Source organism: Amblyraja radiata, chromosome 26 (genome assembly GCF_010909765.2).
Source record: "Amblyraja radiata isolate CabotCenter1 chromosome 26, sAmbRad1.1.pri, whole genome shotgun sequence".
NCBI lineage: Eukaryota > Metazoa > Chordata > Chondrichthyes > Rajiformes > Rajidae > Amblyraja > Amblyraja radiata.
In genome coordinates, this window is record NC_045981.1 from 17,360,683 (window position 1) to 17,382,024 (window position 21,342).

Sequence of the window (21,342 nt, forward strand, 5' to 3'; positions counted from 1 at the left end):
ACTAAATCCCCATTCATAAAAGAGAAGGTGAGGTTACATTGCGCGGGAGAGTAGGAATCCCAAGACAAAGTTGAGTGAGCGTTCACCGAGGGTGGCCCGCAGAGGTGACAGCGGAACCTCCGGTCGGTCCTGGAAGAAAGGGGAACTAAATCCCCTTCATAAAAGAGAAGTGGAGGGTATATCGCCCGGGAGGGTATATCGCCTACCTGGAAGAAACCGGACATTTTTTCCAGGATGTCGTCTGCACACCAAAGCTCACGTTTGGCGCCAAACGCACGTCGCCTTTGCTGCACACGGATATAAGAGTGTGAAAATGTCGCCTTAGGCCGCCTAAGGGCATGTAGCCCCGCTAGGGTGACATGAGTGCGAGAGGTGATTCAATGCTGCGGTCACATTTACAAATTCAGGAATTCATTCAACACACTGCATTTCATACAGACATTTATTCTGCAAGAAAAAACTACATTGAAGTCTCAAACTCGCGACCGAGGAACTGCCGGGATCAAGGCGCAAACTCGCGACCTTGCGGATATGAGCCGAGCACTCTACCACTGAGCCAGCCATTAAAATCTACGCAAAAAAATTTCCATTCCGAAGACCGACAAATTCCGAATTACGAAAAGTGTCTGGTCCCAAGGCTTTCGGATAAAAGGTTGTGCACCTGTACTTACAATTAGAAATTACAATACTTACATCATATAGACTGTACCATGTAGTTGGGGGAAAATAGCCAGACACCTGCACTGTTTTCGGTGTAAGTACTGGAGTGATGAGAAGTGCATTCCCCCACATGAACTGACGATCAATTCTTATCGTATTTTGATCTTGAGGGAATCTAAAGCCAATAAAAGACAGCATTTACACACATGGCATAAATTAAGTTATTTAAATAAAATATACTTTATTCAAATGTACCACCTTGGTGATGTACCACCAGCAGCATCGGTGCCTAGTTTTAAGATCAAATACCACAAAGTGCTGGAGTGACTCAGCAGACTGAAACAGTCTAAAGAAGGGTCCCGACGTCACCTATCAATGATCTCCACAGTTGCTGCCTGACCCCGCTGAGTTAATCCAGCACTTTGTATCCTTTTGTGTAGTAACCGACATCAACAGTTCTTTTTTTCAACTGCTTAGAATTCATTGTATTGGTGAAACTAATGGAGCTGAAAGACTGAAATGCATGTTCAGGACCCAATGACCCGCATCCTTGGGTATTGAAGAAGGGTGCAACCCACTGGTTGACGTTCTTCAAACATTTTTCCAGGTGCAAGAACGGTTCTTTAAGATTACAAATGTAATTCCACTATTTAAGAAAAGGAAAGCAAAAAATAGAAAAGTATAGATCAGTTAGCCCATCCTCGGTAGAAGGGAAAATGCTGTAATCTATTAATAAATGATTTGAAAAAGGATATTTGGCAAATAATAATAAAACTAGGCATTCACTGCGTGGTTTTTGAAAGAAAATCCTGATTGGCTATTCCTATTATTATGGAAGTTTTTTTAATTAGCAAAACATGAAGGGCAAACCAGTTGAAGTGGTGTACTCACACTTTCTGTAGGCTTTTAATAAGGTGCAATACCTTTGATCATTATACCAAATTGGAACACATGGCTCTTGGGCTACATGGGTTATAAAACCCCATGAGGTCCAATTTAGACCTCACACAACTAAAATACCAACTTCCTTTGTTTTAGTATCCTATAACAAGAAGCTTCTGATTTTCAATAGAAAAGCAGTCCAACAAAGTTAATGTCAGAGCATTGAAGAATTCTAATAATGCAAATCAGGAAATAAATGGGTCAACCTTTTAGTTGATTTTTAAAAAATCTTTACAGAAAATAAAAAGTTTGCAGTGCACAGAAGATTAAAATGGTAGCTGAAACAAAAATATGTAACATTTGGAGCAGCACTGGAAAGCCACTGCCCCTACTTAAGTGACCTGGGTTAAGTTCTGACTTTCATTGGTGTGGGTTGAGTATGCACTTGTTCACCGTTACTGTGCCACAGATTTAAGGTTTTTGCAGTGAGTGAAGTCTCTGAAGAATTTAAAATTGCAGGCAACAATTTGTGAATTTTACACAGTACAGTCCACTTTGGAATGTGCAACTGCATAAAATTGCTGTCAGTTTTTCAGCTGCTACTGATGGTTTCATTGTTAATTAATTGTTGGACATTATCATTTTTTACTTTGTGAACTGATAAAGAGTACTGAACCATGCTTAAGATGCATCTTCAACGACTAAATATGAACACATTTGGCTCCTAATGACCCAATTTTGGCTTTGGAGTCCTCATGAAAAAGTCTGAATTCAGATTAAAATGGGATTGGATCACTCAAAACAAACCCACAGGCAAAGTGATTAGATCTAGTTTTAATCTATTTTCCAACTTAATTGTGTAAATATTTCACATGCCATATTAAAAAATTAACATACTCAAATGATAGTGGTCGAACAACCATCGCTCCAGTAGAATGCGCTTTATGAAAAAGTGTATAAAGAAAAGGTAGCAACATGTATCTAGTGAAAAGAGCTTCCCGCATTGCTGATTGTGCCGACTCACTGAAGACATATGGTTCCTGAGACTGAAAAACAAAATATAGTTCTTCCTTTATACCTGGTGTTCCATTCAAAGCAAAAATATTAAATTATATTAAAAATGGTCTCTCAAATAGTCTGAATGACCATGTCTAATCAGGAGCCCCAAGCCGCAATATCAAACCAGTGGAGTGTAGGCCCAATGCAAAAGGAGAGAATGTTTTGCTGTTCTTTACTTGCAACTCAGGTAAATTACTCTGATTTGTTCTGGCATTTTCCTATCTCCAGCTTTCCTCCTCTCCATCCACTTTCAATCTGAAGATGGGTTCCGACCCGAAATGTCACCCACCCTTTTTCTCCAGAGATGCTGCCTGACCCGCTGAGTTACTACAGCACTTTATGTCTATCTTCAAGAAAAGTAAGTTGGTCTGGATAATGTAGTGACAGAGCAGTTAAATTACTAAAATAATCACCTTGAGGACCACACTATGAACTTGGAGACCCAAATTCAAATAATGTGATTGACACTTAAATGTTCAGTGAAAATTGGGTACGAGCATTCCTGAGAAAAATGATAAATTAAAAAAAATTTGATGGGGTCAACAAAACAATCTGGTTGGCAACGAGTACATGCTGCCTACCCAGGGCCGGATTTAGATGAAGAGAGGCCCTAAGCTATTTCACTTGAGGCCCCCCGACAGCCCCGACTTGTGAAGCGTTTTAAGGCAGCAACTCTACCACTGCGCCACTGGAATCTCCACGTCCCATCCACTATCTCATTGGGTCCAGATCTTCATTAGTGCTAAGAACTATATTTAACTCTCTTGAACACATCCAGTGAATTGGCCTCCTCGGTGGGGCGGCGAGGTTCGATGTGTCCGGTGAGGCAGCGAGGTGAGTAGGCCCCCCTAGATCTTGAGGCCCTAAGCTTAAGCTTGTCTAGTTTATACATAAATCCAGCCCTGTTCCTACCCAACCTATTTGAGACCCATTATGAATTGAAACATTGGGGTTGTACTATTTAATTTAAGCCTTGGTATTTCACCAGGAATGTATTGTTGTAGTTTTCATCTCTGGCTTACTATTGCCACTACATTGCTTTTCAGAGAGGCAAAGAGCCTAGTCGTGATTTCTCTCAAAAATGCCCTTAACAAAAAAAAATAATCTTTTGATTGAAGATGATCAAATTTAATAGTACAATACCGCTCTGAAATTTAGCTCCTGGCAACAGTTTAAATTCTCTCAAGCATATTGGGAACCTTTTACAGACACATTTTATTTTCATAAATACATAGTATTACTTTTGATAGGTTTTCAGGTAGTCACCTTTAATAGAATAGAACCTAACTTGAGAAGCAGGAATTCATTATGCATTTTTTTCTATTCTGTAGCCAATTATTTTTTAAATGAAATGGCATGATTGGAACAACACCATCAATGTGTTATTTTTGATATAAATCAATGAAAGGCCAATTTAACGCCGTTTTCCTATTTCGGGCCCTCACCTTTGCACTTTTCATTGAGGACAGCCAGCAACATCCAGGTCACAGACATTTGAACCCAATGGATCCAGTCATAAAGTCAGAGTTGTACAGCACAGAAATGGACCCCTTATGCCCACCAAGTCTATGCCAACCTTTTTGGCTATTTACACTAATCCTCCTTGCCTGCTCTGTGACTATCATTCTACTGTTTCATTGTGTATCATTCTATCTCAGACACAATTAACAGCTCAGAAAATTTTTGTGACTCGAATGCTGCTATTAGTAATGAAAATTGCACAAAGATGAAGATCCTAAAGGGGAAATTAACCAATTGGCATTTTCATTGATTTATACGTAAAAATGTTGCTATATTTGCGATTCATTAAAAATTATTGTATTACATTTGCTACAGAATGAAAAAATGCACAATTTCCACAATGCAAGTAAAGTTTTTTTCTAATCATTAAAGTGAACTAGCTGAAGATATTACTACTTTCTTAATTGCTATACAGGATGCCTATCAATTTATCCTTATACATTTAAAAGTAATGAATATTCACTGTGTTAAAAAATACAAAATTTGCTCTCTCAAGGACTCACCGGCTGTTTCCAGTCATTATGATTCCGCATGAATGGGTAGAAAGATCCAAGTTGTGTCCAGCGTATACAAAGTTCTTCATTGGTTGCCCCACGAAAACCACAGACATCTGCTCCCACCAGTGGAACTCCATACATGTTAAACAGCATTATTGCTATGAAGTAAACAATTTTAATTTTTTATCTTTCACTTTCCAAGTTTCGTATTTAAATTATTGTTATACAACAGATAACAAATTGTTTCATCTCTTCAAAAAAAATTTAACAATTATTGGCTGCAATAAAAATAATTTACTTTGAGGTTGTATAATGTACACAAACACTTGTATGTACAAAGTATTCAACTAGACCTCTATTGCAGGATGAGATGAGGAGGAGTATGCTGCTTTTTTATACATATTTAAGTTTGCAAGCATATAACAGCAGAGACAAAGCACAAAACCTCAGATCAGATGCCTGTCTGTTGTCAGCCAGTTGCTGGAATGCGAGTTGCTGGAATGAGAGATTTCGTGAAAGGAAAATGAAAAAGATCTCAATTATTAAAAATTGATCTGGGCATGGTGTCCTGTTGAAAATTAACTTTTCTCTGGTACAATCCTGCCAGATAACCTAACAGTTATAATTTGGAAAACCCATAAAATTCCACAAATAACAAAAGTAACATATCAGCCAACATCCTTGGAGAAAGGAAATTAGCATTAACTTCTCAGGCGAATTAACAAGATCCACGTTAATTTATCTACCTGGGATGGTGTAATACATGTCATTCCAGGTGCTCGAGATGTCTCCAGTCCAATGTCCTGCATAATGACCATGACTGGGAAAACTGGACCGTGAAATAATAAAAGGCCGTTTTCCTCTCACTTTGATCAAAGCACTAAACACAAGAGAGGTTGCATTATGGCTTAAAGTTTGCAATAAATTCCTGCCGCCAACAGACAATACTTTTGTTCCACTTCGACATTATTTATTTCCTCCTTTTTCTTGGCTATACCTGTTGCTCCTTCTTTGCTGTTGGCATTTCTGCGCCATACTTGTTGTAAAAGATTCAGTCACTAGTCACTGAGTTCAATTGGCATCTGCTTCTAGACTCCTTGGATTCCAAACCCACCCCCTTCCACCACCTCAGTCTACAGTAAATTACCATTTAACTGTGATCAGACATCATATACAGTGCCCTCCATAATGTTTGGGACAAAGACCCATCATTTATTTATTTGCCTCTGTACTCCACAATTTGAGATTTGTAATAGAAACAATTGCATGTGGTTAAAGTGCACATTGTCAGATTTTAATAAAGGCCATTTTTTTACATTTTGGTTTCATCATGTAGAAATGTTTATACAAAGTCCCCCCATTTCAGGGCACCATAATGTTTGGGACACAGCAGTGTCGTGTAAACAAAAGTAGTCATGTTTAGTATTTTGTTGCATATCCTTTGCATGCAATGACTGCTTGAAGTTTTAGCTTTGAAAAACTCCTTTGCAGTATGTTTGCGATCATCGTCTTGCTGTAGAATGAACCGCCGGTCAATGAGTTTTGAGGCATTTATTTGAACTTGAGCAGATAGGATGTGTCTATACACTTCAGAATTAATTATGCCACTACCATCAGCAGTTGTATCATCGATGAAGATGTGAGGCAGTACCTTCAGCAGCCATACACGCCCAGGCCACAACACTCCCACCACCGTGTTTCACGGATGAGGTGGTATGCTTTGGATCTTGGGCAGTTCCTTCTCTCCTCCATACTTTGCTCTTGCCATCACTCTGATACATGTTAATCTTTGTCTCATCTGTCCAGAACTGTGGTTGCTCTTTTAAGTACTTCTTGGCAAACTGTAACCCGGCCATTCTATTTTTGTGGTTAACCAGTGGTTTGCATCTTGCAGTATAGCCTCTGTATTTCTGTTCATGAAGTCTTCTGCGGACAGTGGTCATTGACAAATCTACACCTGACTCCTGAAGAGTGTTTCTGATCTGTCGGACAGGTGTTTGGTATTATAGAGAGGATTCTTCTGTCATCAGCTGTGGAGGTCTTCCTTGGCCTACCAGTCCATTTGTGATTAGTAAGCTCACCAGTGCTCTCTTTCTTCTTAATGATGTTCCAAATAATTGATTTTGGTAAGCCCAAGGTTTGGCTGATGTCTCTAACAGTTTTATTCTTGTTTCTCAGTCTCATAATGACTTCTTTGACTTTCATTGGCACAACTTTGGTCCTCATGTTGATTAACAGCAATACACGTTTCCAAAGGTGATGGAAAGACTGAAGGAAAGACAGTGCTGAGAGCTCTCTTATACTTGCATTAAGGAGGCAATTAAACACACCTGAGCAATTACAGACGCCGCTAAAGCCATGGTCTCAAACATCATGGTGCCTTGAAATGGGGGGGGGGGGGGGGCTATGTATAAACACAGCTGTAATTTCTACATGGAGAAACCAAAATGTACAAAAATACCCTTTAATAAAATCTGACAATCTGTCACCACATGTGTTTGTTTCTATTGCAAATCTCAAATTGTGGAGTACAGAGGCAAATAAACAAATGATGGGTCTTTGTCCCAAACATTATGGAGGAGTGTTTACCATTGTATCTGTGCTGGTTCTGATGATGTTCTTTGATTTGGAGTTAGGTAGGTCATCATGAAGCAATAGGGGCTGTGGGCCAAAATTATGTCTAGGACAACGCATTGGCGCAGACCTTAAGACAATGGCTATTCATTAAAATCTCTGCAACCGTTAAATGCATTCAGATTAGGAGTTTGCAATTTGACTACTGGTTCCTTCTAAGTGGTACAATTCAAATATAGCCTTGGAATAGGAAATTAAAAAATGTATTTCCTGTTCAGAGGCTGGAATTCGCGCCTTTGTGCAACCACCGAAGCCAAGATTGGGCTTTAATGCAATGTACTTGCCCGACAACATTTACTTTCAAACTCACACAAAATTAGCAATTAGCTCAAGGAATTAGCAAAAAGGTGAACTGTACATGAAAACCTTCTCATGAAAACAAAACTGCAGTGTTCAGAAACCCCTGACTAATTCATGTTCAGTACTACTAATACTGTATTTATGATTAAATTGATACTCACTCATGGGTAGCAATGGCCTCAGTTAACCCATACAGATTGTGCAGGTTATAATGTGTTGAGAGATGCTGTTTTCCAGATGCACACAGTGTACGAGATTTCAGATATCCTCCGGTCACATCTGCAGCAGAGAAATGGAGATTTACTAAATTATTTTCCACAAAAGTCAGAAATACAAGGAAAAGGGAAAACTAAAGATTTAAACCAATCAAAACACTCGAAACAACTAATTACAAAGAAGGGCATAGAATGGTTTTGAAAGTGAAAGTTGGAATAATAGCTTTTACCTGGTACATAAGGAGGATTTTCTAAATTGTTGTCTGGACAGCCACCTATTGCTCCATCCACAAAGTTGGTTGGTTCATTCATGTCCTGCAAAACAGTTTATTTAATTTTTTTTGACAATGTAAAAAACGTTATCTCAGACAGATGTAGCTCTTCCACGTCTTTTAAACCTTCTACACTTATTTAATCTACAGACATTACCATCTCAGTGCTTGAATGAAGAAGTCTAGAATGACATTGAGGCAAGGGCTGTACCCAAGCCACACAATCAGAACATCGTAAAAGGAGTGCCTTTTTCCCCCTCAAATCAAACGTCATTTATGGACTGACCATGTTGGTCATTGCTAGTGGTTTTGTTTCTAGTGCTGAAGTTTAACTGTTTCCATGTCAAGTCTCTGACATCTGCAAAGACGAATATTTGCAAACCGATGTGCAAGTGTAAAAATAGGCAAGGTCCCACTGAATCAACATCTTTCAAACTCTCAGCATTGACCAAAAATACTCTGCCGATGAAAGGAACAATTTTATTTCAGAAGGGTCCCGACGCAAAACTTCACTTATCCTTTTCCTCCAGAAATGCTGCCTGCCCCACTGAGTTATCCAGCCCTTTGTGTTTATCTTTCATATTGTTCCACATGATATGTCCATGCTCCATTCATTTACCCCATCTAAACAACCTCCTCAAACTGTTCTACATCCTTCTCACAGCCCGTTGCCCATAAGAGTTTTCCATCATCGGGAAACTTGGAGCTGCTATATTTGATCCCTTCATCTAAATAAATGATATAAGATAATGAACATATGGTGTAGTGGCCAAAAATGACATGTTATTCATTAGATGCCTGTTGTCCCTTATTCAATCCTTAATCCACACCGGTTTATCATCCCTGATACTGTGTGCATTAATGTTATTAATAAACTCTCTTGTGTGGCACTTTATCCAAGTAAACCACATCAATTGAATTGCCCTTACCTATTCTGCTAACCACAATCTCAAAATCCTCTGAATTTGTTACTTGTCAGGAGTGTTTTGGGGGCAAGGCCTGTTAACTGGGCAGCCGTTGGTTTTACTGCTACTGAGACATACAGGACTTCAAGGCATAATAAGGTCCTGCCTCCGGAAGCAGATTACATAAATATAACTGTACTTTCTTCTGTATTATACTCAGAGCTGCCAAGCTTTGTCAGAGCATTTCAGTATTCTAGTACCAGAAAATCAGTATTTTACAGAGGAAATCAGTATTTTTACGCGGTGCCATTTTGCTGAAAAAAATGATTTTTTTAAATGTGCGGTCATACCCATGTAAGAGTACAAGAATGCATAACTTTGTTACCAATTGACATGTCTTCTACGCACCTTACTTGACAGTGCATTCATTGCCATCTCTATGTATACTGCTGCTTGAACGGCTATTTCCTGCTTTTAGCACCAGATGATGATGTAGAAGCCATTTTGGAAGCCTCCCTCTCCCTCCCTCGCTCTCCCTCTCCTTCCTCCCTCCCTCCTTTTTTTCTCCATCCCTCTCTCCCTATCCTCTACCTCTCTCAACCCCTCCCTCTCTCCCCCTTGAGCCCACCCACCGTTCTGTAAAATCAAGGTTAATCCCAAGTTAACTGCAATCCCACTGGTAAACTTTCACTACCAGGCTTATCCAGAATTCTACCACTGCCTGAAAAATAAGCAAAGGCTCAACTTTCACTGAGAAAGAGAATTCCAAAGACTCATTGTTATATGAGAATTTTCCCAAACAGCCTGTGACCCATAAGCGCTGTGGCCATAGCCCATAGCACTCCAGCCGGTAGTGCTATATTTAGAACCTATAGCGCTGTCGCCAACAGCTCTTCGTTTAAATTCCCACGTTAAACTGACAGCGCTCTGTTTAAACCTGGTGGGACAGGCAGATCAAAGCGTACAAAAATATTCATCCAGATCTTGAAATTTAAAATACTAATAGATTTAATCTGCTATCATTTTTAGATGTACAGTATGACTTTTTATATCCTTTTAAAAATCCGTATTTAACGCAAAATCGTACATCAGTATTCTTATCGCATTTCCGTGCAAAATATGGAAATTCCGTACTACCTGGCAGTTCTGTATACTGCTCACATGCAGATTAAATAATTTTCGTTGTTTAACCGACCTTGGCTAAATCTTCTGAACAATGGAAGAATTTAAAAAATTGAGAATAGTAAAGTACCTATTCAACTGTAATTTTTTTTCACTTTGCACAGCTTTTAAATCTTGCAATTTGAGCTTTCTTTATTTTCTTCATATACTTACAATCCACATTCCATCAAATGGCACTTGAGCATGAAACTCCTTAACATTCTCATACCACCAGGCCTGGGTTTCTGGGTTTGTAAAATCTGGGAAGGCTGTTGGACCTGGCCAGACCTAAATAAAGCAATCAGAACAATCTGAATACGCTCCAGCATGAGGATTGGGATTATTACTGGTACAACAATCAAGCATCTGGAAACAACACAACATTATTTAACTTGTGTAATAATTTGTTCTTAATGTCATGATCACTCTGGCAGGATCCATAAGTTTCTTTGCTTGAATTTTCATTTAGCCTGGAAGACTGATGTTAAATTAATGTGTAGGAAGGAACTGCAGATGCTGGTTTTAACCACAGATAGACACAAAAAGCTGGAGTAACTCAGTGGGTCAGGCAGCATCTCTGGAGAAAAGGAATACAGTAGGTGACGTATTGGGTCAAGACCCTTCACCAGACTGTTTTGGCCTCACAGTCTGTCTTCACAGATGGTTTGAAGAAGGGTCTCGACCCAAAACGTCACCTATTCCTTTTCCCCAGAGATGGTGCCTTATCCGCTGAGTTAAGGGCCTGTCCGACTTGGGCGTAATTTACGGAACATTATTAACTTTTTCCTGTGACAAAATAATATTGCTTGCAATTAATGATAAGAAAATGGAAAAAAAACATACAGTATGTACAATTCAGGCTGCTCCTTGCTGCACTTACCTGTCCTATTAATGGTTGGCCCGTTTCATTCTTAATAAAGACACCTCTCTTGACACCATCGTCATATGGTTTATAGTTCCCTGGTGTCTCTGCACTGCTGATGCCAGGATCCTGCAACACAAGAAAAGGTACATAAAGCATTCTCAAAGGAAATGAAATCACCTTTCTACAGGCATAAAATTAAACTTAAAATGGTTGCTAACAATTAGCTGTATTTCCATAGAGAAAATCTCAGGACCGGGGCCTGTCCCACGTGCGCGTCATTTACATGACAGGTTGGTAGTGACTGTCGTGCGCCAAGTGCTCTTGAGGGCCCTGCTTCTTTTCGGAGCCATTTGTGATGTCGTTCGTACATAGTCCGATCTCCATGGCAAGGATTTTCCCAGAGAAAATCAAAGATACTTTGGTGAAAAAATTTCAAAACTACGCCTGCTCTATACACGAGTGGTCAAATGGCGCGCCGACTGCGTACGGGCAGCACATGGTTACCGACGTTGACGCACGGTGACCCATAATAAATTAGCATGGGCAATGTTCGTGCTTCACAGTGCGTAACCATGCGTCACCACGCGCTACACATACGCCGTCAGTACGTCAGCGTACGCCATCAGTACGTCAGTGTGTGCAAGGGATACGTCACGCAGGTGGCGCGCGAGGATTTTGAGCACTGCAAAATCCTGGGGCGTCGCGCATCACTGCATACGCCACCACGCCTCACCACGCGCATCATGACACACCAACCAATTTTTAGGATGTCGCGTCAAATAACGCCCAAGTGGGACAGGCCCTTAAGAAACCAAAGGAGGAAGAGGCAGCAGCTTCATCCCATTCAGCTAAAGATGGTAAGAGAGCCCATGGGTCGGTAAAGACATGAAGCGGCCACTGATAATCCCCAACAAAGTCCACCTTGTTCCTTCCTGCTGATCAGACTGCAGCCCTGAACCCCCACGTCTCCGTGCTGAGCTGCTGCACTGATTGCCCTTCCAAAACCATCTCTCACAGAAGTCGTGCACATTCACTTCACTCCACACCGTGGGCAGCACTGTGGCACAATGGTAGAATTGCTGCCTCCCTTGACAAACCGACTCTCCGTAATCTTCTCAGGAAGTATAGGCGCTGATGTGCTTTCTTAATAATTGCATCAGTGTTCTTGGACCAGGAAAGATCTTCAGAGATGTGCACGCTCAGGAATTGGAAGCTCTTGGCCCTTTCAACCATATACCGTTGATATAAACGGGACTGTGGGTCCCCATTCTACTCCTTCCAAAGTCCACAATCAGTTCCTTGGTTTTGCTGGTGTTGAGGGCCAGGTTATTGTGCTGGCACCATATGGACAGTCGCTCGATCTCTATTCTATACTCTGACTCATCCCCATCAGTGATACGTCCCTCAGTCTCATAATGGCTTCTTTGACTTTCATTGGCACAACTTTAGTCCTCGTTTAAACAGCAATACAAGTTTCCAAAGGTGATGGAAAAACTTGAGGAAAGACTAGGTGCTGAGAGCTCTCTTTATACCTGCATTAAGGAGCAATTAAACACACCTGAGCAATTACAAACACCTGTGAAGCCATGTGACCCAAACATTATGGTGCCCTGAAATGGGGGGGGGGGGGGACTATGTATAAACACAGCTGTAATTTCTACATGGTGAAACCAAAATGTAGAAAATACCCTTTGATAAAATCTGACAATATGTCACCACATGTGATTTTTTTTCTATTACAAATCTCAAATTGTGGAGTAAAGAGGCAAATAAATAAATGATGGGTCTTTGTCCCAAACATTATGGAGGGCACTGTATATTTGAAATAAAAAACACAGTAATGCTGGAAATGCTCAGATCAAGCAACATTTGTAGAAAGAGAAACTGATTTAATGTTTCAGGTAGAAGATCCTTTGTCAGAAATTGACCTTCCTCGTTTTCTCTTTCAATGGATGCTCCTGATCTGCTGAGTGTTTCCAATATACAATATCAGATACAACAGTGTATATTCTCCACAGAACTTGTGAAACATGGATACTTTCCTGTTCACGTTAGCAATTAAATCAATTTGAGCAACTACTTTTTGAAGTCTGAATTATTTATGTATTTTTCTTCTTACCACAATCATGACATATTTCAATCCCTTTTGGTGAAACTCTTTCACCATCTGTGCATAGTCTCCAAAGTATTGCATGTTATAGGTGAAGTCTTTTTTCTTGTCCATATAATCTAGGTCGTTCCACTGTACGTCCTGCAGAAATAAAACTATTTAACAATTTTCTAGCCAGCTAATTAAGTGTAATACAGAAGGGTAAGGCAAGACCTTTTGCTAAATATTGGGCTGCATTATTCATTCCTGTGTATCCAGATTAAATGCATGCCATTTGAAGACGAACAGCAATGGCCCCAGCACTGATCCCCGAGGCACGCCACAGTCTGAAAAAAACCTTCTGAATAAAGCCCTCAATTTTATACTATCAATCCAATACTGTATCCAGTTAATTCTTGAATGATCATAGGCCTTGGTGGACTGAGCACAAGTGTTCATGAAACCGTCGTCAAGTCTACGCTTGGTCTCGCTGATGTACAGGAGACCACATCAGGAATACCGGATGCAGTAGATGAGGTCAGAGGAGATGCACGTGAACCTCTGTCTCACCTGGAAAGACAGCTGGGATCCCTAAATGGAGGTGAGGGAGGATGTAGAGGGACAGGTGTTGCATCTCCTTGGTTGCTGGGTCCACGAAGGCCCATGGTATCTCCCATTTGATAACCATTTTAACTCCCCTTCCCATGCTGACCTTTTTGTCCTGAGCCTCCTCCATTGCCAGAGTGAGGCTACACGCAAACTGGAGGAACAGCTGACAACCCTACAGTATGAACTTTCAAATCTCCAATTTTAGGTTCTCGAGAGATGCTGCCCGACCAAATGAGTTGCTCCAGCACTTTATATCCTTTTGTGTAATAACCAGCATCTGCAGTTTATTGTTTCTTCAGTTAATTATTTCTGTGTTTCTCTTCCACACAATGTTTTTGTTTATTCCTGACACAAACAGTTTGGGTTATAAGCAGTTATCTAAAATAGAAATAGATTGAGATTGTAACCTGAAGATTTCCTGCCCCCATCTTTTACCCATATTCTCCATTCTGTGGAAAAGCAAAAAAAATGTTGGGATGAATACTCCCTGGAGTCAAGATGATTAGGAGAGATTTAATGGAAACATTTCATGGGTTTCAGTAATGTGATCAGCAAAAGACATTTCCACCAGTAACACGGAAATCAAAGATAAAGATTTCAGCTAATTGGCCAAATGTCCATGAGAAGAAGGAGGATAATTTATTTTATATTGCAAATCAATATAATTTGGATTACATTATTTTAAAAGACTCAGACTAAATAGTAACTTTCAAATGGGACCTAGAGATGTGCTTGAAAAGGGGAAAGGGAGAATGAATCTCATTTGATCGTCATCCTGCACCATCTAATAGATTAATTAATCTATGCACCTAAATATATTACAGTTCAGTGCTCATATCCTGCAGCAGTTAGAGAATACAGCCAATGACCAGACCCTTCGACCACAATGCCTGTGTAAAAATGACATCAAGACCAACTCCTATTGGCCTGCACATATTCCATTTCTCTACATTATTTGTATATCCATGTGCCTATGCAAAAGCCTCTTGATTGCCAGTATCGTATCTTTTTAGAGTAATAGAATCATACAGCACGAAAGCAGGCCCTTCGGCCCATCTTGTCCATGTCAATGAAGATACCCCATCTACACTCGTCTCACCTGCCCACATTTGGCCCATATCCCTCTTAGTTTTTCCTATTCGTGTACCTGTCCAAATGTATTTTAAATATTGTTATAGTACCGCCTCAACTACCTCCTCTGCCAGCTTGCTCCATACGCCCACCACCCTCTGTGTGGAAATGTTGCCCCTCAGGATCCTGATAAATCTTTCCCCACTCACCTTAAACCTATGTCCTCTGGTTCTTGATTCCCCTATTCTAAGTAAAAGACTGCATTCAGCCAATCTATTCCCCTCATGATCTTACAAGTTCAACCCCCAACCTCTTGCACTCTAAGGAATAAAGTCCCAGACTGCCCAACCTCTCCCTGTAGGTTAGGCCCTCGATTCCTGGTAACATCCTCGTAAATCTTCACTCCAGCTTAACAGCATCCTTCCTATTGCAGGGTGAACACAGAATTCCAAATGTGGCCACATCAATATTTTGTACAATTGTAACATAACATCCAACTTCTATACGCAATACTAGGGCTGATGAAGGTCAATGTACCAGAAGCGTTCCTAATCACCCACTCTACCTGTGATCACACTTTCAAGGAACTGTGTACCTGCACTCCTAGATCCCTTTGCTTTACCACACGCCTCAGGGCCCAACCATTTACTGTGAAGATCTTGCCTAGACTTGCCAAAATACAACATCTCGCACTTATCTGCATTAAACTCCATTAACCATTTCTCAACCCACTTGCCTAACTGATCAAGACCCTGCTGTAATTTTTGATAACCATCTTTACTATCTACAATACCGTCTGTCTCCATCACCACACCTGGCAGCACATTCCAGGCACCCACTACCCTCTGTGTAAAAAAAAAAAAAACACACATCACCTTTAACCTTTGTCTCACTCACCTTCAAGCTGTGCCCTCTAGTATTTGATATTTCCATCTTCGGAAAAAGGTACCCTATCTATGCCTCTCATAATTGTATAAACATCTATCAGATCTCGCCTCAAACTCCGGCATTCCAGAGAAAATAATCGAAGTCCGACCAATCTCTCCCTTTGGCTAATAACCAAATCCAGGTATCATTCTAGTAAGACACAAAATGCTGGAGTAACTCAGTGGGACAGGCAGTATCTCTGGAGAGAAGGAATGGGTGATGTTTTGTCTTGAGAACCTTCTTCAGACTAGTCAGGGGAAAGTGAAATGAGAGATATGAACAGTGATGTAGAGAGATATAGAACGAATGATTGAAAGATATGTAAAAAAGTAACGATGATAAAGGAAACAGGCCACTGTTAGTTGTTTGTGTAGTGAGAATGGGAACTTGGTGTGACTTAGGTGGGGGAGGGATGGAGAGAGAGGGAGTGTAGGGGTTACTTGAATTTAGAGGTATCAATATTCACACCACTGGGTTGTAAGCTGCCCAAGTGAAATACGAGATGCCGTTCCTCCAATTTGCGATTAGCCTTACTCTGACAATGGAGGACGGGGTCCCTGGACAGAGTTGAGGGAGGAGGTATAGGGACAGGAGATATAGGGCCAGTAAGCCTCATCTGCACCTTTTCCAAAGTCACCACAGCCTTCCTGTAATGAGGCAACCAGAGCTGTACACAATACTCCAAATATGGCCTAATGAAAGCACTATAATGTTGCACCATGACTTCCTAACTCTTTTACTCAATGTCTAACCAATGAAGGCAAGTATACCATGTGCCTTCTTATTGAAAGTTATTTGGAAGATTCTGTGGGGTTTTTTTTTTTTACAAGAACAAACTCTCTTTCCACTAAAAATGATATTTTGACTTTGTATGCTCACCTGAGGCATGTAAGCTCGAGTCATGTTCTCCACGACCTGTCGGGTGATGTTGGTGCTCCAGTAACCCCACCGGCATAGATGGAATCCTAGACTCCAGTAAGGTGGCATTATTGGATAACCTGTACAATTGTGATAATAAAACGTTATGTGAGACTAAATTCAGAAGGAAAATGGATTAGTTAATATTCTTTATTTATTTATTTAATTTTATTTATTAGAAGCAGTGTACAAAAATATAAGCAGCGGCATATGACATAATACAGTTATTGTACAGCTTCAATTTTAATTTTTAGCTAAAGTTAAGAGAAAAGAAGAGAAAATAAAAGCGAGAGAGAAAAAGTGGATGTGGAAAAATAGAACCCCTAGACGACCAAGTTGGTGTAGCCAAAGAGTGAGTAAGTAAAAGAAATAAGACGTAGAGAAATAAAAAGACAAAAACAGAAAGAAAAACAAATGGTGATGATATACCTGCATCGTATCCCTTCCCACCTATCATTCAACCCGTAATTAGATTTAACTCCAAAATTGTGTTGCACCATACTATCTTTGTAATAAATCAATGAATGGTGTCCATGTCTTCGAAAAATGCTCTGGTTTTTCTGCTAAGACAAGTCTAATATTTTCAAGATGTAGCGTCTCAGACATGTTTGTGATCCACATTTTGAGAGTAGGGTACCGATGTATGTTACCATAATTTTGAGTATTAGTTTTTTCGCCGCTATCAGACCATAATTGAGGAAACGTCTTTGAAATATTGTTAGCTCAGAGCAGGCTTCTGACGTTCCTAGAATAATTAGTTCCGTATCGGGGTCCAATTTTGTTTTTAATGTTTTTGAGAGAATTTCAAAAATGTATCTCCAAAAGGTATGTAATTTTATGCAAGAGGCGAAGGAATGTGTTATAGTTGCTTCTTGAAGGAGACATTTGGAAAGATCTTATTCAGTTTAGACTTTGAATAGTAGAGTCTATGCAGTATTTTAAATTGAATTAACGTAGTCTAATGTTAATCGAACTATTGTGTATATATAAAAGGTTTTCTTCCCATTGATAGTCTCGAATTTGAAGATATCTGAAATATTGATTACCTTTCAGGTGATATTTCGACTGTAATTCCTGAAATGAGAGAAAAGTTCCCATCTCGTAGAGATCTCCAAGTTTTTTGATTCCTAGTCTTTCCTAATATCTAAACGTTTTATCTATAATAGATGGCTTGAACAAAGGGTTATTGGCTATTGGTGAAAGAAGAGATAAATTTCTTAGTTTAAAAGTTGATTTTACTTGTCTCCAGATTCGTAGAGTGCTGTGAATAATCGGATTTTTATCATATAGTGTGTTCTTCAAATTTGTTGGGGAGAAAAGAATCGCGCCTATATTAAAAGGCAAGCAATCCTCTTTCTCCATTATTAACCAGTCTACCTGTTGGCATGAGTTATCCAATTAATATTCTTCACAGTACTGTAACAGTAATCAAAAGATTGAAGTTTAGAATCATGTGCATGTGTGAGAATGCTAGGTGTTTACTTGTCATCAATAACATAATGGTTTCAGTCTTACCAATCACATCCATATATTGTCTGATCACTGTTTTAGGTTCTGGACCCAAGAACACATAAAAATCAAGGATGCCCCCAATGGTCCTCCAGGTTAGTGCAGGGGTTGGCTGGAGCAAAACATCTGGGTAAAACAAAATGGGTTAATTTAACCATATCTTAATTACCATCATTGCATGGCTCACACAAATAGCATTATGGACACAGTGACCATGAATCAATGTATAAAATAATCACATGCTTACTTTTCCAAGGAAGGCAAGAATAGTTTAAGACTAAACAAAACTTCCAAGTCTCTAGATTCAATCCGAGTTTGAATGAAGTTAAGTTAATTTCTTACCCTTGGCATTACTGTTTAACAGGAAAACTCCATGAGCTGACCCATCGTCTTCCATCACCATGTAGAAAGGGTGTGAGCCATACAAGTTGGAATTTGGCTGCAGCAAACAGGATGGAAAAAGGAACTTTACAACTTCTTTAAATAGTTTCATAACATTTCCCAACTTTCTCCCCCTCTTTGTTCAAGGCATGTCATGCTGCACTTTGTTCAGGAGACATCAGCAGCCCTCTGGTAATTTAGCCAAATCGCCCTGGAAAATGTGGTCTACTTTCCATATCTCAAGAGCTATTTCTTAACAAAAGCATGCTCTGATGATGAAATTCACCATCATTTCCAATGTACTCCATGAAAAACTGGAACATCCTGAATTGAAATAACATACGAGTCGTTGGCCCATGTGGAAAATGGAAATTGGGATGGCAGTGAGAGCCTGAAGTATCTTCATCAGAGGTGCACAGAAGTTGAGCAGAAAATAGTGGAAGCAGCACATCACCTCCTATACTGTCCACCTGCTCTTGTCCCAGAGATCTCACTTTGGTTTCATCACCACCTTAGAACCCATTAGAACTAAATTGGAAGCAAGTCATCCTCCACCCCAGGGGACTGCATAAAAACAGAAGAGGAGATTTGAAACTGGGAGTTACTATTGACTGGAAACTGAATGGAGTAGTCACATACACAATGTTGCTACAGGAGCAGGTCGGAAGCTAGGAATCTTGCAGTAACTTATCTCTGAATTTTCCAAAGCCTGTCCATCACATATAAGGCTCAAATGAGAGTGTGATGGAATACTCACCACTTGCCTGGATGCCTCAACAACATTCAAGAGCCTGACACCAAGCAGGGTATAACAGCCTGCTTCATAGGCACCCCATCCATACCATTTACTCACTCCGCCACTGATGCATTGTAGCAGTAGTCTGTTCCATCTGCACAATGCACGGCAGCAACTTACCAAGACTCCGAAGACAGCAGCATCCAAATCCATGACCTCCATCAGCTAGGGATGGCATGGGAACCACACCACTGGAATTTGCCCTCCAAACCACACACCATCCAGACTTGGTAATATTTTGTTGTTCCTTTACCACTGGGTCAAAATCCATGATCTCCCTTTAATGGGGTCCATTACGTCAAGGACTCCAACGGTTCAAGAAGCCAGCTCACTACCACCTTGTATAGCGCAGTTAGCGCATGAGCAATTAAATGCTGGCTTAGCCTGTGAAGCCCACGTGGAAAATGGAAATGAGCTGAAGCTCCATAAATAGTCCCATGTGATGTTCAGTTTAGAGAAGAAATTCAGTATTTCCAAGTGGGAACATTCTATGGAATAGAGGATTATATTTCAGGCTATAATAAGTCACCCAGCTTGCTCTGACATTATATTTTGCACCATTTAAGACAACTATGGGATCTTCAGCACAAAATGTACAATTTATTTCTGCAGCAAAATGGGAGATGAGCTTATGATAGACACAAAAAGCTGGAGTAACTCAGTAGGACAGGCAGCATCTCTGGAGAGAAGCAATGGGTGACGTTTCGGGTTGAGACCCTTCTTCAGACTGGTGAGCTTATGCAGTCTCACTGGATGATAGTAGCATACGGAATAATTTTCATTAGACATTGTAGGTGGTTATGCATGCAACCAAATATGTAGCTGCCTCATTACCATTTGACACTCCCACCTTAGGTAGTATAACTGTAGTATCTGCATGCACCCTCCCTCTCTTGGTTCCAGTACGTGTGTAGACCAGTTGTGGTCAGTGCTGGGACGTGTGGATGTAGTGTCTTAATAAAGACTTAGTGAAGGATTAAAGACCACGTCTAAATACATCTACATGGTGTCAGAAGCGTTTAATCTGTGCCTCTCGTATATCGGGTTTTATTTTGCTTTTTGAGTGTGTGTGTAGTGATGGCTTCGTCTTGTCGCAAGCCTTCCCCGTTAGTCTTTGACGCCGACATCGCGGAGCGATGGGACACGTTCGTCATGGACTACAACCATTATGTGAATATTGCACACTGCAATGACCCTGCTGCTGTCAAAGCATCGCTGCTATTGAACCTTGCTGGGCCTGATGCCATGAGGCGGGCTAAGTCGTTCGTGTACAGTCCAGCGGTCCTGGGCGAAGATGACTAGATTGCTGAGCCAGCCGAGTCTCCTGACGACCCGGTGTGTCTGTTGAGGAAGTTCACTGAAATTTGTGACCTTCCCTCGAACCGCATTTTGGAGCGGGCTCGGTTTTTTTCTCGCAAGCAACAGCCTGAGGAACCTGTGGAATGTTTCATTGCCGACCTCCGCTATCTAGCTCAGCGCTGTCGTTTTGGTGAGTTGTGTGACCAGCTCACGCGGGACATGTTAGTTACTGGCATGTTAGACCAGAAGTTGCGGGCTGATTTATTACGGAGGCCTGACCTCACGTTGAACGAAGCTGTGCATGCTTGTCACATTGCTGAGGTTGTTACTCCGTTTTGTGGGGAGAGAGGATCTGGGAACCGTGCCGTTAGCGTGGCTGCTCTGTCTGTGCCGCGGCGGCCACCGAACAGTTTTAAACCACAGCCTCGCCCAGCTCCTGCCCCTCGCCCTCAGAGTGCCAGGAAGTGCCCCAATTGTGGGTATGGACATTTGCCACAGTCTCTGTGCCCTGCTTATGGAAAAGCCTGCAACTATTGCAGAAAACAGAACCACTTTGCAGCGGTCTGTCGTTCCCATGGGAACGTTGCTCAGCCTCCTCGCCAGGTGTTCAACAATCTCCAGAGGATCGAAAGTGTCCTTGATTCTCAGTACACCGAGGAGTCAGCCCCCGAGTCAGACTCCAGCATCTATATGGGGGATGCCAGTGTTTACGCTCTGCTGCACAAACAGACTCGACTCCACGACCCATCGGTGCTTGTTACTGTTAATGACA

General features: G+C 40.8%; 1 protein-coding gene across 2 annotated transcripts in view; it reads right to left on the minus strand.

Moving 5' to 3' along the window:
• Positions 1–21,342, minus strand: part of LOC116987977 (lysosomal alpha-glucosidase-like) — a 58,797-nt gene that overhangs the window by 14,675 nt on the left and 22,780 nt on the right. For both annotated transcript variants that reach the window (XM_033044347.1, XM_033044348.1), the window contains exons 5-16: positions 18,437–18,533; positions 18,101–18,220; positions 16,547–16,665; positions 13,091–13,222; positions 10,987–11,097; positions 10,281–10,394; positions 7,999–8,083; positions 7,715–7,832; positions 5,366–5,499; positions 4,626–4,777; positions 2,440–2,588; positions 694–835 (exon numbers count right to left, since the gene is read on the minus strand). In XM_033044347.1, coding sequence (XP_032900238.1) covers positions 694–835; positions 2,440–2,588; positions 4,626–4,777; positions 5,366–5,499; positions 7,715–7,832; positions 7,999–8,083; positions 10,281–10,394; positions 10,987–11,097; positions 13,091–13,222; positions 16,547–16,665; positions 18,101–18,220; positions 18,437–18,533 — 1,473 coding nt within the window. The remainder of the gene's footprint in view (positions 1–693; positions 836–2,439; positions 2,589–4,625; positions 4,778–5,365; positions 5,500–7,714; positions 7,833–7,998; positions 8,084–10,280; positions 10,395–10,986; positions 11,098–13,090; positions 13,223–16,546; positions 16,666–18,100; positions 18,221–18,436; positions 18,534–21,342) is intronic.